The 26323-nt window shown below is 34.9% G+C and overlaps 1 protein-coding gene across 4 annotated transcripts in view; it reads left to right on the top strand.

The window, feature by feature from the left end:
• Positions 1–21430, top strand: part of LOC117326354 (grainyhead-like protein 2 homolog) — a 68462-nt gene extending 47032 nt beyond the window's left edge. For all 4 annotated transcript variants that reach the window (XM_033883064.1, XM_033883063.1, XM_033883065.1 and 1 more), the window contains 16 exons: positions 3437–3662; positions 6391–7527; positions 9503–9669; positions 11486–11580; positions 11844–11908; positions 12038–12149; positions 13422–13519; positions 13765–13821; positions 14791–14889; positions 15328–15400; positions 15638–15765; positions 16207–16253; positions 16525–16622; positions 16990–17075; positions 17460–17524; positions 17819–21430. In XM_033883064.1, the coding sequence (XP_033738955.1) occupies positions 3437–3662; positions 6391–7527; positions 9503–9669; positions 11486–11580; positions 11844–11908; positions 12038–12149; positions 13422–13519; positions 13765–13821; positions 14791–14889; positions 15328–15400; positions 15638–15765; positions 16207–16253; positions 16525–16622; positions 16990–17075; positions 17460–17524; positions 17819–17948 (2683 nt within the window). In that variant the 3' untranslated portion in view covers positions 17949–21430. The remainder of the gene's footprint in view (positions 1–3436; positions 3663–6390; positions 7528–9502; positions 9670–11485; positions 11581–11843; positions 11909–12037; positions 12150–13421; positions 13520–13764; positions 13822–14790; positions 14890–15327; positions 15401–15637; positions 15766–16206; positions 16254–16524; positions 16623–16989; positions 17076–17459; positions 17525–17818) is intronic.
• Positions 21431–26323: the final 4893 nt, after the last annotated feature.

The raw sequence follows: 26323 nt of genomic DNA, 5'->3' as shown, positions 1-26323 counted from the left end.
GAACTCTGATGACCTTGTGCGTCCATTGTTGTATTCGGATGACCTTGCCGTCCGTTTATCGATTGACTCTGATGACCTTGTCCACCAATTGATAAGGTCTGTTGACCTTGTGCTTCAATTTAATGGATTCTGATGACCTTTACCGTCCAGTAATTGGCTCAAATGACCTTGTTCTTCTAACGATGGACTCAAATGACCTTGCCCTTCTATTGCTGCTGTCTGATGACCTTGTCTGTCCGTTGATAAGTTCCGATTTTCTTTTTTTGTAATCTCTTGTTATTTTGTACCCTATAAACCGGTTGTGGCTTATCTCAGGTTTTCTTATATGTCAGTTTTGGGTTTTTGCCGTGCTGTCATTCATATGATAAACTCATTTTAATTTCACTCGCTGTTAATACACATTTGTATTGTGTATTTCTGATTTTTCATTTTACTTGAAATGTCAGAGAAGCCAAATGGTTCATTCATATACCTAAAACATGAAGGAAATTTAAAGACGATCCGAAGGGTTATCACAAATCATTATCCAATCAGAATAAACGAAGCAAAAAAAAACCCGCAAAAATATGAATGCGCTCATTCCGGGTAAATAGCACATTTGACTATTTAACTGTTGATAGCATTTTTGGAGGATGTGGTTCAAATAGCATTTCTATTGTCTACTTTTTATAGAGTGTAAAATAAGGACAGGTATTATAATAAAAACTGATACAGACTTAAACTAGCGCTTTCGATCTATCAGCTCTTCAGACTGTTTATTGTAAACATTTATATGACGTCATAGTTAACGTGTCGTCATAACAACAATTAGGTCATAAAACAAAAAATAACAACTTCGGAGAACACAAATGGATGCAAATAATGTGTTAAGTGCTAGTCATATTTGGTTTTAACAATTCAATGAACTGGGATTCTTGAGTTTTTCTTTGGGTGTGATCAGAAGTGCCAATGAATTTATATGACGTCATAGTTAACGTGTCATCATAGCAACATGCAAGTATGTCATAAAACAAAAAATAATAACTTCAAAGAACGCAAATGGATGCAAATACTGATGATGTGTGAAGTGGTAGTCAGATTTGGTGTCAACAACTTAATGAACTCAGATTCTTTAGTTTTGCTTTTGGTGTGATCAGAAGTACCTATGAACATATAACTGTCCTTGCTACCATCTTTATATACGTCATGATCCACCTCGTAATCCCAATAGACAGTATACCCCCGTCCTCCATTCACGTTGACAGCTAGCTAGGGTGGCGTCTAATAGGCAAGTGACCACCAATATCTGATTATCTGTCTTCTCAGGTGTAAGATGATCCCCTTTTCTCTACCCGGGCACAGGGTACATGTCAAATCGAGGCAGTCACTGCGGGTACGAGGTGATGAACCTAATACGTCACAACCCGTCCGCACAGTGACGCATTGTAAAATATATAACATAAATTGTCGTTCGTGAGTTTAAAGTCATGTGATACATTGGAGTTGCGACAGTAAATATATACTGGGGGTGTACTTGATTGATGTCCACAAAATTACTTTGTCTAATTTTAGATATATATTGAGGTCAAGAAACTGCGGCGCCTAACAATTACCTGACGCAACATGTGTGGGGTTTACACCGCGGATTACCACGGGGATCGATGAGTTATGATCCATGCATAGCATACCTGGAATTTTTGTTCTAAATTAGAATAAATCACTTTTTTAAATACGCCATTGTGACAAGTGTCATTATCGCCATTTGTTGAGACTTTGAAATACCATTTTAATTTTGACATTATTTTTTTCGTCACGTTCTGGCATAAAGCAGTGTATGTGTTTATAGGTGGAGTTTTTGTGCGTTAAGTTGTGCATATGATTACTAATAACATCTTTGATTTATTTCCTCTGAGTTGATAAAGCACAAATGTGCTCGTATCAATCATGTGAAACTAGAGTTTATTAAACACTTCGCAACAACAAAATATTATGCTCAGAATATAAATTGTTTATTAAAAAAAATTCAGGTGAAGAAATGGTCGCGTTACAAACAAGCGTCTCAGGCACGCGGGCTGCTGATCTGTTATTAGAAACAAGCGTCTTAGTCATGTTGATCAGTCTCTGCCAGAAAACAGATTAGATACTTCCGTTTGTCATTTACAGTGTCGTGTGCATAAGAGAATATCCGATGACCTATAATTCACTTTTTGAATTAGAGTTTACTAATTTCGTTGTTGCTAATATTTTATGTTTTTATGAATATTAAAATTATTATGCCTGTTCCAACTGCAGTGGTGAAATTTCAGTATTTGATAAAAAGAATGAAAGAAAACTGTTTGGGAATATGTACATGGTCTCGCAATATAGTATACAGTCAAACCTGTCTATAAAGGACACCAAGGGGACTGATAAAACGTGTCCTTTATAGACAGGTGTCCTATATATACAGACGTGTCCTTTATACAGAGGTTAATTATAAAGTAAATTGGAAGGAGTGGGTTTGACGAGTCGGTCCTTTATAGATAAGTGTCCTTTATATAGAGGTTAATTATATAGTAAATTGGAAGGAATGTGTTTGATGAGTCTGTCCTTTATAGATAAGTGTCCTTTATATAGAGGTTAATTATAAAGTAAATTGGAAGGAGTGTGTTTGATGAGTCTGTCCTTTATATATAAGTGTCCTTTATATAGAGGTTAATTATATAGTAAATTGGAAGGAGTGTGTTTGATGAGTCTGTCCTTCATAGACAGGTGTCCTTTATATAGAGGTTAATCACATAGTAAATTGGAAGGAGTGGGTCTGAGGAGTCTGTCCTTTATATAAAGGTGTCATTTATATAAAGTTGTCCTTTATAACAGGTTTAACTGTATATGTATTCCCTCCCCTATAGTTTATAAGACTCTGAATACTAAAGAAAGCTATTTCGTAATAGAAAAGCGAAACGCATCTTATTTCATGTAAACCCAATAATTTTGTCTGTCATAAAACATATAATGTAATTTATTGAAGCTTAAATAATTTCGGGGAAAATATGTTTTTGCAGGTAAAATGATACAGGATATTTTGGCTATATTGTACGCCTATGATTTAAACTGTTTCTGCTTTGGTTCTTGCTTATCGGTGTTTTTCTTTCTTTCCTTTTCGGCTACGCGATACTTTAATTACGCTGCACAATTTCTACACGAGTGGCGAGCGAACGTTCGGTGTAGTTAAATTATAAGCATATCGAGATAGACATAAAAGGCAGAATTACGTTAGCATAAACGTGGAAAATTTAAAAGGTATGTTGACAGATTCTGTTGTATTTAATCATAGGGGTGGAAGATATGGCACCTTTAAATGTAAATCTGGCCATTCACGAATTACGTAATACATGTACTTCTTAAAAATACAGAACTCTGAGTAAACAGTTTGAATTTTACAGGAATTTTAAAATTATATCGTTTTTATTTCCAGTTCACTTATCAAACGGGAGGATCCGGCTGTGGTGGTTTTACCGGCGAACGGAACAGAAACGGATTATATGGCCCTTCTTCATACGGACGTCGACAAATTCCTTAATGGCGAAAGTACTCAGCATAGTCATCGTGACGATGAGTTAAAGGAAACCGACATCGACGACAGCGATGAATGTCTAACCAAACAAACAGAATCAAAAATTGACATTCCTCCCGATTGTCAAGTAAGATAATATTTTATTCAATCAAAAATGAAGATATGAATCTAATTTCCTATTTTTAAACAGACATACTCCCAATTGCCAAGTAAGATAATATTCTATTCAATTAAAAATGAAGATACGAATCTAATATCCTATTTTTAAACAGACATATAATTAGCGAAAAGATTTCCTATATATTTTAACCGTAGGGTTTTGTCCACAGTGAGGGTGGACAGTGTCTGATAACTTAATTACGTTTCCTGATCAGACAATAGTAATCTGCTTGTCTATAATCTAGGCATCTAATAGGACGGTAATGATCGTTAACAGTACAGATAAGCTTTAATCTTATTAAGATCTCGGGGCCCCGGGGCCAAGGTCACGCCCCTGTGCTATATGGCGGTTTGGCGGTATGAAACGTTTTAGAGAGTATAACTCCGTGCTTCCGATCTGAGGCCCCGGGCGTAAATGCATGTATTTAGTAGTGTTGACATGTTCAATTCTTTAAACAAATTAGCGAACGTATCTGTCAAGGAAAACAGTGTTTTGATTGACAGCTGTAACATGAAATAGACATTCTGTGCTTTGTCAACAATGTTCCACTGATATTGCATGATAAAAACTTTCCTTCTTGATATTTACGAAACTAAAAGGCATGCATGTTTTACAACTTCTGTCTGCTTACTTTGTAATGCTGATAATTTATATGATGGAATTCATAAGTCCGTAAATGAAATTGACATTTTTTTCTTTTTTGTTAACCCCATGGTTTAACTGAGTTTCCTGTTTATGAAGTCATAATATATTTCCTAACAGATATACACGCATCGAGCACATGTAATTGCAGCATTTGAAAGGTCCCCTCCACAGTCCATTTACATAAATTAAGACATGGCATATTATTGCACAATGAATGCCACGATAATGTCCTGATTGATATCATCAAATCGCGTCGAATAGAAAACGTCACAAACCAGACAAAATATCCGCAAATTGAGCATTTATATGCAGGAATCTAATACTATTTTATTAAAATCTCAGCTTTTGAAAAAACAATTTCACGCATGAACGATTGTAATGTAAAACATCTATATCAAAATGACAGCGATTGTCGTCGTGAATGTCATCTGTGCTAGGACTGCCATTGGAAACTTGTAGGATACATCATAACAACAACAAAAAAACACTCTTCGCCGATAACAAAGACAAGCTGCTCAAAAAAAATTGACACACTTTTTTAAAAACTTGGTATATATGTAGTAAGCTCATATGAAAATCGAAATAAAGTTATGGTGTCTCGAACTTAATAGATTTGTTCGTGATAATTACATGTGTATAAAAATATACTCGCCCCTTTGAAATTTCTGAGAACACATAAAATATCGAAAAATGTCTCATATTGGTGATTATAGACGATTAAAAAGACTAGTTATCAGATACAAACTGAAATCATTTCAACTTTCAAATATGTTTTATTGATTTTTTGAATATTTCATCTTAAAGATATCTGAAGCCTTTTGGACAGTGCAACACATAGAAGCAAACGTGGCTTTCATACAACAAAAATATCATTATGCGCTAGAACAAACTTTAAAAGTGGTATTGTTTTAAAATGATGTGTATGTATATGTAAACCCCAAGATTGATAGATATTTGAATTTGCTAAACATTATAAGAAATTAGTCAAATGCTCAGGGATGTGGCACATACAACAAATTTACTCTATAATTATAATTAACTTATATACAGAGAAGTTGAGATTTTATGTCATGCCCCTGTGTTAAATGTAATTCTATCTGTTCACTGTATCAAATTATCGAAATAACTTTGGCGTTTATTATTAAGGATTAATATATTTATCTTAAACTTTCATTAAAACAATAAAAACACGGAAACAATATATAAATGTCTTTATTTGCAGGAACACGTTATTACTGATGTTATTTAATATGAAACGGATAAGAACATTCGACTAAAACAAGAAAGAGAATGCCAAAGATTTAAAGATAATTGATAATAAAACAAATTTATTTATGACCAAATTATCGGGCAATTCATTTGTCCGTTACGAAAAACAGCAAATTTGCACATAATTAATTATAAAAAAAAGATTGTTTATGACCAAATTATCGGACAATGCATATGTCCACTACGAAAAACACAAGGCTTTCCATCAAAACAAGAAAAATGAACAAAAAAATCCGTTTGATTCATAGATAATTAATACTATACATATTATTTTATGACCAAATGGCCGGACTATCTGTATGTCATACGAAAAAATAGACGTTAAGTGTGCCTACCTGACAGGTTAACACGCGTTCCTGAGTAAAACTAACATGTTGATGTGTTTACAAACAGCGAGAGTGATACATCACTCTTCGCCTCAACTAAAAAGCTCCAAACATTTCCCAGAGAACAGGCCCCACAACTTCAAACAATCTTTGAGATGCATTGTTGCATTAGAGGTTTGCATACGATCACTAGCAAAGTTGAATAATTATTCTGATTTATAGCTGAAATGTACTTATATGATATATATAATGATACAATATTTATTTCATATTGAGGGTAATTATCATGTTTTTGTAGTAATAAAGGATAGAAAATAAATGTTTATGGAGCGCTATAAATTATAGTTCAGGGCGTATATATTTCTAAACAATTAATTTCCAACATATCTTACAAAAGCCAACTGTTTTTATTTTGTCAAATTATCGTAATTATTTGTTAATTATTTTTTTCACAGACCGAAGAAAGCCAAACTATGTCTTTAGAAGGTGATTCTTTGGAAGACACCCCTTTGCTTGAAGGTACAACAGAAGATGCCTTGAGCGAGGCGCGGATGGAGACAACCGATTCACCTTCGTCATGCTCGGTTCCTTCCGCAAGTCCACCAGCGTATCCGGCAGAAAGTGCGTCTGTAAGTCCGGAACAGCTTGTACAATTAGTGCCCTCAGGCGAGGAGGTCTCACTTTATAAGGACTGCACACCCGTAACTCACGCAATTACTTCAATTAGCAGTGTAGAGGTAAAAACAGTTGATACCTTGTCCACAGAAACTGCCCAATACAGTGACACTTCGGACAGTGGTTCTTCTGACCAGCCAAAGACAAACGGTGTGACCAAAAGGATTTCTAAGGCATTGAACGAGAAAATTTTAAAGAAACTTAATCAACAAACTATGGTGAACAACGTAAACAACTGTGCTATGGCGGTGTCGTCTGCTTCGTGTATGAACGGTTATGTACAGGATCCTCAGTCCAATATACATGTAGGTAATAACTTACCTTTATATCCGGTGAAGTCGGAAATCTTACAGGATTATTCGCACATGAACGGAAACGTTTCTCCAGTGGACGACACATCCATGTCAATTTTACCGTTAGAAACGGCCATTGCAACTTCCGTAATGACCGATCATATGGCGCAGAGCGCCCCGTCATCCGTGCTGTGTGATACGATATCGGGGCTACAGATGCCGGTGAACACTTCGGCTCTTCAGCATCAGCAGCAGCCTGGACAGTATACGTATTCGCCGGGTGTTCAGCCTGTTCAAATCATCCATAATGTTCACACGACCTACCAGTCGAATATTAACACTAACTCGGCTCATAACGTTACGCCAGTTCGTCAGAACTCTTATCCTCCATCCTACCCTAGTACTAACGGATACATGTACCCGGCTCTCAGCAGCCCCCCGTCCGAGGGTCAGACCCCGGAAAGAGACTCCATGCTGGAACGGTATATACAACAACAGCAATATTTCCACGAGAATCAGCAGCTGTATCCGTATGCGGTCAAGGACAACCAGAATTACGCCATGAAATCTCCGGACAGCGGCTACCAGGAACCATGTCTCTCGCCCAACAACGTTAAGGCCATGGTAAGTTAACTTCCGTTTTTCTTAGAGTTTATTACCAAAAATATCACTCCATATATGTAGATATCCTCAAATCAGACATCCGGTTTCATCAATATAAGAGGGAAAATCTTAGTTAGAAAAGTTTATTAGAATTTAGTTAAAGACTTTCCTGGACTAAGATTTCGAATCTAATAATACTGTTCTATGATAAATTGAAACTTTAAGGGACGTCGATGAAACCGTGCCTTGTAATCTGGTGAATGTGTTAACTAATGTTTTGTGATATATGTACCATTAATGCCGTTTCATTCAAGACTGTACCGATTTCATTATTCAAGAGAAAAAAAAATCTCATTCGTAATCTGTAATGTACGTAGATGTAATAAATAGGTTTTTCAGATACTATATATCACTAATGGAGAGGGGGGGGGGGGGGGGGGGGGGGGGGGGCTTTGTTTATGACAATCACACACACTTTATAGAAAGTAGGACTTTTCAATAGCCGTATGAGATTAATGGATGCAGGTGTTTGGTAAAACGTGCGCAGTGCTGCAAAAATGGTTTTTTTTATTTTGGAGATAAAAAAAATATTATTTATGTTTCCATTTCATTTCATTAAAGTCATAAACTCGACTTATATGATCATTGCATATTCCTGACAACTTAAGGACAAATGCTGAATCATTTTAGTTTATTTCATACTATTGTGCATCAGAGCATTTAGCGACCTTTTTAGAATTGTATACCGTCTACTGACGAATAAATCTCTTAATCTCAAGTTTATGTGCATTCATTCATTCAAGGCTTAGTCACGTGACCTGTGTCTCGTAATTGTCACACCTGTGACAGGTATATATCTTCATAATTTGCATTAAACATAGACTTTAACTTTCTTTTGAAAGATTTGTTATATAAAAGATGTTTTAAGACAGGAATAAAATATTCGTAGAAATTATATTCTTATTAAATGTTATCGATTAAAACATTGAGATTATTAGATAAAGAATCAGTTATGACATTGAAACCATTTTAATGAAGTCTAAGTGTTGCATTAAAAAACAGCAACTTGATAATGTCTTCATCTTTGATAAACTTCATTCTTAACTTTAATTATGCTAATATTTATTAAATGTTTCGTTGACTTATGTTTCGCTTCAATAGTTCACTGGAAGATGCATTTGTTTTGTTTACAATGTTTTGATATATGTAGACATCAAGGACTCCTAATTATTTCTGATCGTGTTAATCCGCCAAATCTAAAAGATAATGATCGGTGCGATAAAAGAAATAGCGTTGTAGGCCCTCGGGGCGTCAACTAGGGGAGATAATCACAACAATGGTCACCGGAATTGTCCTATTGTGTGGCAATGATTGTTCATTAGTCGGCTAGTCTCGGAACTACCAGCCCGCGGGCATCACACTCTATTGTCTACCACTTAGCATACCGGTGTTTGATTCTATTGTTTATGAGAAAGTGACTTGATAATTGACGTAATTGCGGTATTTTCATTGTCTATGTTATCAAAAGACAAAACGGTTAGAGAAAACAATGCTCGCGTCACAGGACTGACTCCGTGGGAAATTAATTTCGATATCGAGTAATATTGTCTTTGAATAAATGAGTTATTTTAAAAGAATTTGATGAAAGAAATATTTCCTCACTTAAATACAAATATTTCGATTACGTTAATCTAAAATAGGAAATATGTCTGCTTCTAAACGTAATTATGTTTAACAGATAATTTTATAATAAAATAATCAAGTGGATCAATTTAGTGCAATAATCCTTTAGGTTGTAAAGCTTACGGAAATAGGTTGAATTAAATTGTGTATATTTAAATAACATATTTATACACAAATGACGAAGGAAGACTTTTTTACTCGTGCCCTGACCGGGACTCGAACTCACAATCACGAAATCTAATCGCCTAGTCAGAACTACCTGCAGCTTATACCACTGAACCACATCCAAGTTCTTATTATATTGATATCGCAGGCATACAAGGATGGGAATTCCAACTATCATGAAGGTGCTGCCAATGGAAACACTACCGGACAAAAGCGGAGACGGAAGTCGGCCACCACCACCAGCTATCCAGCAAAAGGATGTACCTTCTGGCCTGGAAATGAAAAGGTCAACTACAGTACTACGATCCCAAAGTTGTAAGTTTGAATTTCTTAATTGCATCTTGTAATCTGCTTTCAAAATACAGTATTTCTCGCCCACACACGTATATACACGCATATATGGTAATAGCAGAAAAACCAGATTTTGATTATAGTTGAAAATACGCTCGCATTACATTTTTATTTTTCTATTTCATAAATTTTTACATTTGTGTACATAATTATGTGTGTATTTCCATTTCCTATGCTATATAAATTACGTGACGGCATTAATTAAGTTGAGATCATTTCTGCCTAATCTTTTACACCACTCACGGACAAAATTGTTTTAATTATGTCCATTGATATCTTAGAAACGCAAAAGCGGGATGTTTCACACTGAAATGACGGTTGTCACTTAACGTGTTAAATTACGGCGATGAAATTTCCACACACCTGCACATTAATTGTATAATCTAATTAAAACCCAAAACTCAGACCACATAGAACATTGGAATATGCATCCCGACAATTTTATGACAATCATTAAATGCTTATCTTAAGACAGAGGCTGCGGGGGCGGACAATAGGTCTTTATTTATGTAATTTTAATTATAAAAAAATATCACCAATCCGTCAAATATGAAATCTCTTCTGAATGCTGATCTGCGTTTCCGTGTGTGGGCTAGTCCCAAATACAAGCAGGAAACGTTAAACAGATTCTCATAATTTGTCATCAGGCTTAAGACAGACACTTGCATCATACGAAAAAAATAACGACATCAAAATGGTTATTAATCATATACATGAAAGCAAGTCCGGGTTTTATACGTAACTAACGCTGTAGAACTGACTAGATACTGACAACGGCGTCACCTTTCAGTTGTTGTCACATGCGATTTGGCTGATTTTAAACAACTTGACTGTTAAAAATTCTTTTTGTGAACGTATTATTGCTGCCGTGTTATTTCAAAGATTTAACGGTTTCGAATTTAAGCAAAAACTATTTCATTCAAATTTCTTTTTTATAAATCTTGTTAATAAAAAAAGAAAAGAGGTTTAAAGACCACTCGGCTGATTAGATTGGGAAATTGTACACCTTCATATTTTATCCTGTATAAGAACTGAAGGACATATCAAGATATGTAAATGGAACTCTTGCCCACACCGAGACTCGGCACGGGGTTATGTTAGAACAAACAGCAACACTTTAACCTCTCTTAAGAACAGCTATTTTTTTAAATGCCGTTCTTGGCTGTAATTATGTTGTTTTTGATAAATCATTTACAATCCGACCGGTATGTTTTTAATTTTAAATCGCACCTGTACCCTGTTACAATTACTGTGACGTCATTCTGTGTGGTATTGTGTCACTTTGTGTGTGGTCGGTTAGATTACGGATCATTGTATAAAAACATGTATAAAAATTATCAACACCACATCAAATTTCGACGGAGATTTTTAACAATATGTAAAATACTTAAGAAAACAAGCCACACTTACGCAACCCCGCATAATTCCTTTATTTTCATGAAATACAACCTTGCATCTAGGCTTACAATGAGAAATTAATTTTGATAATTAAAAAAAGGGGTTTTTTATTCATTATTTTCTGGAGCTTTTATACGCATAACTTAATTATGGGCGGTATCTTGTGCGATCATATTCTAGTGAATAAATAAGATGTAAAGCTAAGCCGATAAAGGAATTGAAATTGATATCCCAGATGGGTGTTTGAAATCATAGGGGCTTGGAACACAATTCCAACCCGCAGTCTACCATGGGTTGGAAAGTTGTATCAAATCCCTGTGTCGGTGTATAAGTACTCTAAGATACAGCGTTTGATAACTGACGAATTTATTTATCACCACAGGGACTTGAACACGAGTGGATACAAGTACATCATGGAAACTCCCATTTCCACGTCTGTCCGTATGGAGGAGGACCGCATCACGTATCTCAACAAAGGTAACAATGTATTCCTACGCGAAGTCGTGGCCTCGCTCCGGACCAAATGGGAGTTCGAGGGAGGGGGTGGGGTCGGTAATGGAGAAACAATGTAGATCTTTCTTTCATAACTTTGTGAAACGCGGGACTATTTCTTGTGCTCATTTTAGTCTCTGATACATCTTATACACAAGTAAAATGGTATATATTTTTTAAATGTTACCCAATATGTGTTTTGAATATGTCTATAATTGTATTCACGAACATATACCTGTTCATTATAGGACAGTATTATGGCCTTACACTGGAGTTCAACGCTGACAGGATTCCTCAATGCCAGTTTGCAAAGGTAGGACATTGCTTGATAAACTGACACTTACTGATCTTTGTATTTCATCCAATCAAACATTTCGCGACATATTGGTACACACAATGAATTTGGGGTTGATAGTAATATTTATTAACCTTGTCTTTCCAGTCGGTTATTATGGTTGTATTCCGCGACGACAAGTCTTTAGAAGATGAGCGAAAAGCATGGGAATTCTGGCATTCCAGGCAGCATAGTTACAAACAAAGAGTCCTTGATATAGGTAGGTATTATAGCAGTATACAGCTGTACATAGTATATAAGATATAACAGCATGATATTGCAGAACAAATTGTTTACATATGTGACCTCATGAATATTAATGAGATACTTTGTTGACAATGACAATTCTATAGTTAACAAAGGAAAAGTTCACATAAAAGATGTTTCAAAGCAATTTTAGATAATTACATAATTTTGTCACCAATTTATTTTTTGATAAAACCAATGCTTTAAGACTTCTGACATGGAGTCAGTATCTGAAGGCATGTATCCGTATATGGAAGACAAGCTTGAAATTGTAAACAAATTGTTGTCTTTTTTTTTCAAACAACCCCCACCTGCAACACGTGTTTGATTACCGGTAGTAAAGTATAAAATAATTCCACGTTAAATGTAGTTATTGTTTACCGGACCGTCAATGTCTATGTTGTTTGTTTACATGGTGTAAAGGTACATGTGATGTATGAAATGACGCCTTTTGATGTTTATTGGCAATGCATGTCACATAAATAAGCTAATTACTGTTACAAACATTTTCATTTTCGTTCATCTGAATTTGATTAAGATTTATTACCGACATGAAACATGTAAATCAGTTTTAGATTGAGAAGTCAGATTGTTTTCAAAGATGTAAAATAGACACGGTACATAATAAATCATGTCGTTAACATTTTCAATATAACTGCTCACACTTTTGATCCGTATAAAATAACTGAAACTCTCATATTTGTCCCTGTGATAACTTCCGTATCTTATAGAATATCACCAGAAACTAATAAATCCCGTTGCTCCCGCCTTTTGTTGTGGTTTTATGACGAGATGAATATGTTTTTTATACTCTATTATACTGTCATAAACTTGTAGCCGACGATATTACACCAAACGCCGGGTGTCTCAAACGATTTCTTATTCAAATGCTCAACGTTGAGAGTTTTTACCGTCCGTAACCTGACTTCGAGTTAATTAATTCGCGTTCTGTGGGCGTTTCACAAAATATTCTTTTGATATGTATTGAAATATTCATAACTGCATAAACTTTTTTTAAAAGGTGTTTTGAACGTGTAATGAGGTGAAGGTTTTTGATATCGCGCCGAGATTTCGGTCATAGGTAACTAAAAAATTTCCGACCACCAAGATTCAGAATTTGATTTGCTGTAGCTCTGTGAAATAAAAGATGCTGAAACACATAGTATTATCATAATTGGTAAAAATGTCTAAAATTAAGAATGTCATAGTGCACAAGTTAAAATCGGTTTTGTGTTGTTTTTTCTAGACACAAAAGATAGTCAAGGCGTCCTTCCAAGCAGCATAACGGAAGTTGCTTTCAACGCAGTCGCAGTCAAATGGAACCCACGTGACTCACCAGTCAAGGTTTGTACGCCTGCCCTTGGTTGGCTGCAACGAAAATGTCAGAAATGAAAAATTAGTAATTAATATTATGAATATTTATTCATAGTCCGTAATATGTTGTGCATAAGGGAATTAATTAATTTCTTAAATATATTTATGATCAAAATTATTTAAATGATTATGTCTTTTCCTTCATAATTATTAAATGAATTGTGGTATCGTTTTGATCAAGAACTATTTACCAAGATTGTAAATTAAATTTTCAGGTGAATATTGCCGTCCACTGTCTTAGTACAGATTTCAGTAACCAGAAGGGAGTAAAGGTAAGTCTAAAATTTTAATATTTTAAGTATAGGGAAGTTTTGTTTTGTAATGTTTGATGTCCTACCAACAGCTACGTTCATTTATACATGCGGAGTAAAGGCGGACAAATACTCTGTACTGTACTTCAGATTTTAATTGAAAATCACAGACAAATATTCTTTGACTATTTCCTCTAATGCACCACAACATTACAAACATTTCCCCGTGTAGTCCTATAGTTTTAACGACTAAACGGTTTTATTAAAATACCATAAATGTACCGTACTGACAGTTAATTATGATAAATTGGCATATGCCGATAGCCGGTAAAGTTTGGGTTACCGCATTTTTGTGTAACTTCCTTGATGACAAATTAAAGGTTTGAATTGTGTATTTTCCTGTTTCTTGTCAAGGATTTGACAATCGTTGATCGTTTGAAATCAGACATGCACTGTAAATAAATCATACAGACTACAAACAGTTTGAAGACTTGTACCGACACCATCCCAATTTAATGTCAATAATCGTTTTCTATTTATTTAAATCATTTATCCGGTATTTACTTAAGCGACCTTTACACGTTCTAATGAGTGTACATCAAATATACTTTAGAAAGAATTAAATATTCAAAAATAACTCAACATTCACGTCACCCAAAAATACAAACTTAAATTAACTTTTTTAAGGAAGTTGATCTTTGTTAAAGAAATGCTTCGCTGTATGCAATAGGCTGGAGTCAAACACTTCAGTGATTTAACTCCATGTCCTGTTATAGTCCGTTTCATTGTTTGATATTCAGATAAATGGTTTTAATGACACAGGCATAATCAATTACACGTATTGTTCTGATATTTAGATAAATGGTTTTAATGACACAGGCATAATTAATTACGTGTCATCAAAGGAAGAGCCTGATTACATATTTATATGAAACCTTTTACCTTTGTCAGGTAGTTAGATAATTAACATGTTGATGTTTATATTTACAGGGGTTCCCGCTCCACGTACAGATAGACACATTTGAAAACCACAAAGATCCCTATCCCGTCCATCGTGGCTACTGTCAAATCAAAGTTTTCTGTGACAAGGTAAGCATGACCCCAGGTCATCTCACATTGACCTCTGACCCGATATAAGTTATAAGTTTGTCTAGCGTTTAATGAGTGATTTTTTTATTTACATAATGCTATTGTAATTTATGAATCAAGTCTACATTTTAACAACACTGGTCTTATTCTTTAAACATCCACATGTATTTCATCTGGCTGTTGAAGCTTACTTTAATCAAATGTTCACCGCCAAATTAATGTTTCATAGTTATAACTTTGTAATATTAGCATTTCATTGTATTTAGATAATGTGTTTGTCACGGATCAGTGATTTGTGTTTACTTGACTGTCCGTAAATGCATTCAACTGTGTTTTCACCAGCTAACGATATGTATATCGCACTATGTACATACATTTTGGTGTTGGCTGTTCGTTTATGTTCCTTAGTACACAAACCTGACTATTTTATGTCTTTAGGGAGCAGAAAGGAAGACAAGAGATGAAGACAGAAGACGAACAAACCGAGCCAAGTCGGATGTGTCTCACTCCTGTAAGTTTATTATGAGTCATATGTAATGACACATAAGAGTAAAGAGTTTTAGTGATGTTCAAAAACTGTGTTAATATAACGCTTGATTTACACTAAATCGTTTCACATCAATCTTTCTATATCTCATTAATTATCCGGTGAACGTCAGCTACCACTACAGAGAAAAGAAAGCCAATCATGCAAAATAAAGAAATGTCAATTGTTTTTCTTATATTGTTGAATTGGATATTTTTACAGCACGCAAGCGAAATGAACAGGAAGTATACTGGCCCCCATGTGAAAGGTCCGAGTTTTACTCCATGGCCGAAACACAGACGTTCCCTGTCCTCTTCACGCCGGCCACCGACCAGGAGGAATCCACCAAGGTAGATATTCTATTGGTCACAGAGAACCTCGCTTTTGCGAGGACGTTAAACCCCTTAAATAAATATAAACAAATATTTGGTCATAAAGTACAGGTCGGCTCTGACAAAAGGTCATACATAGGTGGCGCTAGTGTAACTTCCGATTTATTTTTATCATTTGCAATATTGTACATAAATAAACATTCAGGACCGTAATTAGTAATATTTGCACTATTTCATATGATAATATAGATAGATAAAATGCCACATCAGAATACTGTAAATCCTGGGTGAATTTTGTTGATTTGTACTAAGGATTGTAATCGCCAATAGAAAATTTTCCCATCATTATCTCTGAAAGCTGTTGAGAATTCCCATCCCTCTCTTTGTGGTAATTGCCTTGTTTATAGAAAATTGGTGTCACTTAAACTTTAATTTCAATTTAATGACTTTGTTTTCCAGTCTAGTCCCGTAAATGGCATTCTGCAAGATGACGACGGAAACTCCAGGTAATTATCATCAAATTTGTCCTGAAATTATACTAAGATTATACTACACAAAATACAGTAATACAGAATTAGTTCTCAAGATAAAATTGAAGTTTACGGAGACTAAATGTGCCGGGTTGTTAAAACACAAAACTATTCTAAAACATTTTTATTGTAATACCTGGAAAACTGTCACCAAACTTTATTTGTTATCGTGTATAGTAAACGCATTCAATTAAAACGAAAGTAGAATCATACACGGCTCGTTACACTTCTGCCTCTTCCATTTTAGTCTGAACAGCAATGGCGATTGTCTGGATGAATCCATGTACCCAATGGCTAAACGACAAAGACGGGACTCTTTTGGACAATATGCAGACTACCCAAAAAGTAAGTTACACGCATGTGCTCTTTCATCATTTCCAGTCTTGTTTTTACGAAGCCCGAAGTTTAACCAACGGGAATTATTGTAATTTCTATCTGGATTATGTAAAGAATAATTATTATTTTCTTTAAATGAAAGTATCGGTTCGTGTAAATGAAATATCAGTAAATGTGTTTTAAACCAGTTGATTCACATAGACTGGTAACAAGGCATTACTGCATGGATGCAGAAGTTACTGTAACGAGAAATTACTGTATTGATTAGAAGTTGCTGTAACTAGAAATTTCTGCATTGATTCGAAGTTGCTGTAACGCCATATTTCCTGTTCGTCTCAGCATCCGTTTGTCTAACCATCCATTTGTTTACTTGTAGTCCTTCTGTACGTCCGTGAGCAGCATGAAACAGTTTTTACGGCCCTGATGTTACGGACACCGACACTGCAGGGTTTACTACAATCGGTAAGTCCAAACTCTCATTCATTGTCAACATGGTTGAAATACTACAAAAGTCAATAGATGATCAGATTAATCTTCATCTAGAATAATCAATGATAAACGTGTACTAACTTAGTCATCTCTTACATAAATTCCTTCTGAATGTTTGCAAACATTTTAACTTTGGTCTGAAATTAATATCGTCATCAAATCGATAGCGATAATCTATTTGAGCGCTTTATTTTATTGTTAACGACACTGATTATAATATATATAATTATTGTATTTGTTCCTTTTATAAATACCATTTACTTCAATATTCAATTATTATGATTTAGGGATATTACTCTGGTCAATCTTTTTCTGAAATACCTTTAAATAATCACCATCTATTCTGTATTTCTACAGGTGCAAGAAAAGTACAGCGTGGCTGCCTCAAAAGTCAAAAGCACGTACAAGCGATCAAAGAAAGGGTAAGTTACATTTCTACATGTTCATAAAAGGCCCTTCTGGTCATTCAGAAATTCAACTTGCATTTAATTTTAATTTTTAAGGATTTGGGATATTTTACTTATATTGGAGTTATGTATCTCCTAATTTTACAGGTGCTATGTTTTGATTTTGGTATGAATTATACTTTTCAGATAACGAATTCAGATATAACTTCCAATCTTTTTGTTATTGTTTTTCAAATATTTTGGTTTAACTCTAGTCCTTTGTTATATATATATATATGGTTTAACTCTAGTCCTTTGTTTACTTTGCAGAATTCTGGTGAGAATGGACGACAACATTGTCCGGCATTACTCCCACGAATCCACATTTATGATCGAAATTAACGAAGTCAACGAGGACAAAGACTATGAGGTGATATTAACAGAAATTGACCCAAATTAAAATGACCAGTACAGCCCCTGGTAACATACCAACAGTCCCTCACTGTTCCCGCCATTCCGTTCCCGCCGACGACGATGAGGAGGAGGAGCCAAGGCTCACGTGAGCGCTTTGATCTCAGGAAATCAGCCAATGGACACAAAGAAATTCATTTGAATGAATTTAAAGACAATTTTGTACGAATTGGACTGAATATTAATTCGTGTTGCGTTTCGTATGAACAGCAGCAAGAATAAGGTGGACGCAGCAATACTCCCAGGCAGTGTCGAGCAATACCAATAAGTGGATCAGCTAGCTGAATTTTGATACTAGTCAAACGCACGTGCAAACTGCTGATGGACAAATAATCAAAGGATGCATGGGTGCATATATATAAATATATGTTAACCAAATAAGGATCGAAATCAAGATACCATCTTCATTGTCATGGAAACAAACCATTATAATATGCATACATATCCATTGTTTTTCTCATGTCTCACATTGTTATCTATTGTTTTCAAATGAATGTTTACTGTTACATAAGTGTCCTCTATATTTGCGAGAGAGATTTTATAGCAATGTGTACCATAAGATTGCTAATTATCTCACAAATTGTTTGTTGCATATAAAACTACAAAAAATTTAAAATTATACATTATATATATATATTATATACATATGTTTGATTTGTATCAAAATATGTTGTTGAAATGTTATTTGTACAGAAATATTTGAATACTCATAAAACACACGTCACAAAAATGATAACCCATGTATGTCTCTTCTCTTTTCTATATACTACTCATAGGTACTTATACGATTTATAGTAAAGTATTGATATCAACAAAAGGTCCAGTTACTTACCAAGTCATTTGAAAATTTATAGTATTCTTACGAATTATGAAAATATGGTTATTATGCTGTAACAAATACGTAATCCACACAAGTAATCTGCTATGTTTTTTTGGCTGTAGAACTACAAACACGTTGGTTGTCGAAAATTCAGCAATTATTAAAATTTCAATTATTTGTTCACAAATCAAAAAAGATGGGGATTGCTGACTAATACAACGGCCAACTTTAGAATTTAAAATTACGGATACGAAATGAAAAAAAAAAATGGCTTTTTGTTACAGTGTAATTTCATTTCCTTTATTACTTATAAGAGAACATTGAGATTTTAAACAATCGTCACCAATCAAAGATTTAAAGGTAAATTAAGCTAGAAGTTAGACTGATACACATGTAATGACATCATTACATCAAGCGTGCGTTACGGACACAGTGCAATATCACCAAGCCGCACTACGATTGGCTGTTTCAGTTGTAACGTCATAATTTTATGACGTCATATGCATTTGACGTCATCAAAACAAGAGTCATGATACGAAAATACCGTTAATTTAGAGTTCATATCAGTCTGCTAAAAAAAAAGAATCATGAATATTTGCAAAATATGTAAATAGAATCTTATATTCGTGTCCCTGTAATGAAGTTTTTTTTTTCATTTAGTCTTGTAAAAGTCTCGTAAAAGGAAAACAAAATGTGTTAGTTCATAAATACAGGAGGCATTGTAGCTTCACGTGAGATCCTCTGTCTATGCAAATTTGTATCCAAACGTAATTTTTTTAACCTGGTTAAGCGGCGTGGTAGGTGATAGTTACCTATAACTACCACTTAGTTTCAAAACTGACCCATACTTTGAAAAAAAGCCAAGCTAGAATCAAATGAAATACAAAAACGAAGGGTTCTAATAAGTATGATTTGTTTGTATGTTGTTTATAAGAAATCCATTGCAATTTATAGAAATATGTAATAAGTTAATATCATAGAAAAGTCCAGCTGATGAGAGGAACTCCGCTAATGTTCGTTTTTTTTTTCAAGTGCTAACTAAAAGTCGGTGAAATAATACCCGGTACATATGTTTATATTCGTTAAAACTCCATGTAAACAAACAATGTTAAAGTTTTGATTTTGAGTGTTGACACAAAAAAATATTTTTCAATATTACATAAAAAGAAAAATACTTAAATGTTACAGTAGATTAGATTTGTCTGTAGTTTTGATAAATTATTATAAAAACAAATATCTGTGGGTCACAAAGCAATACAAGAAATGTATTTTCCCATTTTGTTTAAAATTATTATCATGTACCTTTACGAGACAGTAAAATGACAATATAGCTTGTTTTATATAAGGAAATCGAGTAGTAATTATGTTGAAATTCATACACTGTTTTTTGCTTTCTGTTGAACAAAAGTTCTTTGTCCGAATTCTCCATTGAAATTCTATTGTATGTTAGATTGTACTTAGAACTATCAATGACGTCATTGACTCCGATAACCTCTAACCTATGACGTCATTAACTCCGCCGACAACCTCTATGCACTGTACTAGATAGTCTTAATCATCGATCATAACGAAATCTTAAAAGGATCCGTCGATTAAAATAACGTCCATATATTTTTAAATGTTTTTTCACCCGCTATAATGTCCACATTAAATTTAAATGTTTCAGATAAATACCGATACTTTCTTCTATGTACATGGCCATTATACAACATATTGACATTAAACATCGACCTTTCTGCATAATCAACATATCCAATGTGCAATGCCTTTATATACGGGAAATGAAGCGTAGCCATTTTACTTAGGGAGGACTCGCGTTCATTAGTGTATGAATTCGTCATGAACTCATGCTGTCAGATGATAATCTGTTTCATTCATTATGTTTAAATGTATGACGTCATGTGAAATGTAACATTACAAATTCGTATTGATTGCTAAGCCTTCATCGTTTGACAAGAAAATGTGACCGTTAATTTATACTTAGCAAGTTTCCTTCTTTTACTGGCCATAGCTGCAGACCGTATATCGATCAACTCTTTTACCAAAATTATCTATATTTAGATAACAAATGTTAATCGATATATGGTTTTGAAATTGTCCACTTACAAGTAAAACTGTTGAATTGTGTAAACTCCTTATATAGCTTTTGAAGGCTCAACAACGATATCCGGAGATTTATTCATACAACTGATCGATAAATATCTATCTTCATCATAACGTTTATACTTTCATTAGATAATAATTTGGATGTTCTATAATAGGCCAGTATAATCATTTCTTATGCCGTTTGGTTTTTCTAGCAATAGTATGAATGGTTTTACGCTAAATGTTCGTCCATTGTACTTGCTAACTTTGGTCTTTATCTCTGAATCAGGTATGCGTTTTATTTCTCGATTGTGTCACCTGAGATCGAATCAGGATGCCTCTTTCCATTGTTACGCGATAATTCCCTTTAAATTCATCAGATCGGCGTATCTAGAATTTCGACAATACATAGCTCTCGGAATGTCTACCCACATTGTCCCCAGTATGTTTACATATGGCCCTGGCTTAATCACCAGGGAAGATGTGCAGTAATATATAATGTTAACGGTGATGTGTTTTGATGTAAACGTTGACGTTGATGTAAATGTTGACATTGATGTAAATGTTGACGTTGATGTAAATGTTGACGTTGATGTAAATGTTGACGTTGATGTAAATGTTGACGTTGATGTAAATGTTGACGTTGATGTAAACGTTGACGTTGATGTAAACGTTGACGTTGATGTAAATGTTGACGTTGATGTAGACGTTGATGTAAATGTTGACATTGATGTAAATGTTGACGTCGATGTAAACGTTGACGTTGATGTAAATGTTGACGTTGATGTAAACGTTGATGTAAATGTTGACGTTGATGTAAACGTTGACGTTGATGTCAATGTTGACGTTGATGTCAATGTTGTCGTTGATGTAAACGTTAACGTTGACGTTGATGTAAATGTTGACATTGATGTAAATGTTGACGTTGATGTCAATGTTGTCGTTGATGTAAACGTTAACGTTGACGTTGATGTATGTGTTTACGTTGATGTAAACGTTGATGTAAACGTTGATGCTGACGTTGATGTAAATGTTGATGTAAATGTTGACTTTGATGTAAATGTTGACTTTGAATGTCGACAATGATGCAAATGTGCTATATTTTGATTCTCATGTTCAAAAATCATTGACAAGGTACATGTAGCCCGATGCAAAGTATGTTTATGATTTTTGTCAATTGCATAATAAAATAACTCCCCATACTCCATGACTGAACGCGTCTCAAATATTTTATTTTAGATATTTTACTTTGTTGATACGTGAAATGTATACAAAAATAATAAAACGTTATTTACAATCTACTTTCTGTATTGTGTTGTTAGTCGTGCAGATCATTTATATATAAGTCAACTTTTAAATCTCAGAAAACGTTTAAACGGCAATGTCTACATACCACGACGATGTTCACATGGCATGAAGATGTTCACCTACCACGACGATGTTCAGATACCACGGAGATGATCACATGACATGAGGATGTTCACCTACTACGACGATGTTCAATTACCACGGTGATGTTCACATACCATGACGATGTTCACATGACATGACGATGTTTACATGACATGATGATGTTCACATACCATGACGATGCTAACTTACCACGACGATGTTCACATACCATGACGATGTTCACATACCATGCCGATGTTCACATGACATGGCGATGTTCACATACCATGACGATGTTCACAAGACATGGCGATGTTCACAGGACATGGCGATGTTCACATGGCACGACGATGTTTACATACGACGACGATGTTCACATACCATGACGATGTTCACACACCATGACGATGTTCACATACCATGACGATGTTCACATACCATGACGATGTTCACATTCCACGGTGATGTTCACATACCATGACGATGTTCACATGACATGACGATGTTCACATACCATGACAATGTTCACATACCACGACGATGTTCACATACCATGACGATGTTCACATGACAGAGCATGTGCGATTTCAACATCATTATATATTACTACGACAATGGGAATAAGAAAAAAGCTTAAATACGTCATAGGAGAAGAATTTAGGTCGAAGGATATTCAGGTACTGACTTAGGGCAACTGTCATAGGACACTAGTTAGGGTAATAGGTCAGTAGCTAAGGTCAGCAGCAAATATTATAGGGCAGGTACTGATGTCTTTCGTCAAAAACATGTATACACATCATTCAGACAGCATTTATGTACTCACTTAGATATCCTGACAAGAAAAATAGTTTGTATTAATTTCAGTTTAAATTAAAAACTATTTAACAACACCTGTCCTACGTAGTGACATACGTCTATGTCTACATTTACCTACAGTCACAATTATACATGAATGGAAATATGGTACACACGTTAGCTACACGGCTGTCTTTATACAGCGACGCGGGAAGGTCACATGACAACTTCTAAAGTAACATGACAAATGCTAAAGTAACAGGACAACTTCTAAAGTAACATGACAACTGCTAAAGTTACAGGACAACATTTAAGGTCACAGGACACCATATTAGGCAACAGGACAACTGCTAAAGTAACAGGACAACTGCTAAAGTAACATGACAACTGCTAAGGTAACAGGACAACTGCTAAAGTCACAGGACAACAGATTAGGCAACAGGACAACTGCTAAAGTCATAGGACAACAGATTAGGCAACATGACAACTGCTAAAGTTACAGGACAACTGTTAAGGTCACAGGACAACTGCTGAAGTAACATGACAACTGCTAAAGTTACAGGACAACAGATTAGGCAACATGACAACTGCTAAAGTTACAGGACAACTGTTAAGGTCACAGGACAACTGCTAAGGTCACAGGACAACGGTTAAAGTCACAGGACAACAGTTAAAGTCAAAGGACAACAATTAAGGTCATAGGACAACAGTTAAGGTCATTGAACAACAGCAAAGGTCACAGAACAACATATGAGGTCACAGGACAACAGTTAAGGTCACATTATAGCTAAGGTCGTCACATGGCAGAAAATGAGGTCACAGGACAACAGATAAGTTCATTGGACAACAGTTAAGGTCACAGAACAACATCTGATGTCACAGGACAACAGCTGGGGTCACATGACAGCTAAGTTCACCGGGCAACAAATAAGGTCACATGACAACAACTCAGGTAATAGGACAACGCCTAAGGTCATCGAACAACATCAAAGCTCATACGACAACAGCTGAGGTTATTCGACAACATCAAAGCTCATACGACAACAGCTGAGGTTATTCGACAACATTAAAGGTCACAGGACAACAGCTTAGGTTATTCGACCACATTAAAGGTCACAGGACAAAAACTGAGGTCACAGTAATAAATAGAAATAGTTCCGAGACGTCAATCAAGATCATAAGACACCGGCCAGATCTTAGAACTAACCCTAAGTTCAAAGAAAAAATAGCGAGGGTCTTTTATGATGAAATCTGAGCATTTGAGTTCATTTGTCGCAACTTAAATATCATAATCATACTGATCGTAGGAAGATAAATAAAACATTTGCGAAAAATGAAGAATCGTCATTCAACATTCAACATCTGATTCAAAGACATTCACACGTTAAACCTTTTGCTATACTTTCAAAAACTGAAAATATTAGTCGTTGTATTCGAGAATAATCAATACAATTTCACACCAAAAATACCATCAGTTTCCAAGCCGCGTTTTAAAATAATGTTAATCAAATTACCCAAATATTGATGTTAAAAGTGTCACCTGTGAAATAATCAAAAAAAGGGTACGTGTATTTTGTCATCGAAACGATGATACGGATGTACAGGGAATTAATCGATATGATGCTTTCGATTAGCCACATAGATGTTCATCTACTTTCTATGAGGATTAAGCGGAAGTAGTAATGGTACCATAGTGTTTATTTACAGATTTAAAATGGTATTAAATAAACTGTAACACCGATATACATGTTTTATTCTGAGTTTAGGACTTGGCAGCTCTTTAGTTTAAACTGTGTTTTATATGTCTATTTGCATTTAACAATATTTCTACCACAATACCCCGTGTTATTCAACTCTCAGACCATCAGTTAATCATTACAGCTGTTGATTAACAATCTGTTTATACCACACGTGGTATAAACTCTGTACGCATTTCAATTGGCTAACACGGTGAACTTTGACCCAAGCTGCAATTGTTATTGACGTCATCAATAATCTAATGACGTCACATCACCGGGTCCCGGACGTCACCGGTACACTTTATTTGCATACGCGAAATTATACTTGGCCACGTTTCCCTTTGATTCAAGCCGATATTATTGTGGTAGAAACAGGTCACACGACTCGTGATTGTTGGATATGGAATTTATTTCACACTCGTAAGTTATTTTTTAAAAGTTGCAAAAAACACTCGCTAAAGCTCGTGTCTTTTGTAACTTTTAAAAAATAACTTACTCGTGTGAAATAAATTTCATATCCAACAACCACTCGTTGTGTAACCTCTATTTCTACCACAATACCCTGTGTTATTCAACTCTCAGACCATCAGTTAATCATTACAGCTGTTGATTAACAATCTGTTTATACCACACGTGGTATAAACTCTGTACGCATTTTGATTGGCTAACACGGTGAACTTTGACCCAAGCTGCAATTGTTATTGACGTCATCAATAATCTAATGACGTCACATCACCGGGTCCCGGACGTCACCGGTACACTTTATTTGCCTACGCGAAATTATACTTGGCCACGTTTCCCTTTGATTCAAGCCGATATTATTGTGGAAGAAACAGGTCACACGACTCGTGATTGTTGGATATGGAATTTATTTCACACTCGTAAGTTATTTTTTAAAAGTTGCAAAAAACACTCGCTAAAGCTCGCTAAAGAACATATCAATTACACAAAAAGGAATCAGAAACAAATATCAATATATATAAATCTGACACCTATATATATATATAGGTTGACGTTACACAACAGCATAGACATGATAAAACACAACATCGTATCATGATGACAATAGAGTCTATTGTGATAATATCAGTTGGAATTTAATCAAACAATTGAATACATTGTAGTATACTAAAAAGGGAGAAAACGTGAAATGGGGTTTGCTGCTTGCAGCTAGTAGGTATGTATTTAATCAAAAGGGAGAAAACGTGAAATGGGGTTTGCTGCTTGCATCTAGTAGATGTGTATTTAATGTGGTATTAATCTAAAATAATAAACGTACAAAATATGGACATGCTACTTCAGCATGGAAAAATCTGTTTGAATTTACAAGGAAATTTTACACAGCAAGGAATATCCTCGTGTTATCGTCAATGGAAAGAGAAGCATCTCGAGACAGTAATAAACTGACAGTTATGTTATATGGTAAGGTGATAATATACTTATGTCGTAGATAGGAAATATAATTACATGTTAAGAGAAAATGAGAAGTATCCTCAATTAGACCATTTTGCTGTAAGTTCCTAACATAAGAAG

The sequence above is a fragment of the Pecten maximus genome, chromosome 4 (genome assembly GCF_902652985.1).
Source record: "Pecten maximus chromosome 4, xPecMax1.1, whole genome shotgun sequence".
Taxonomy (NCBI): Eukaryota; Metazoa; Mollusca; class Bivalvia; order Pectinida; family Pectinidae; genus Pecten; species Pecten maximus.
Note: the sequence above shows the minus strand (reverse complement) of the source record. Positions and strands in the feature narration are given on the sequence as shown.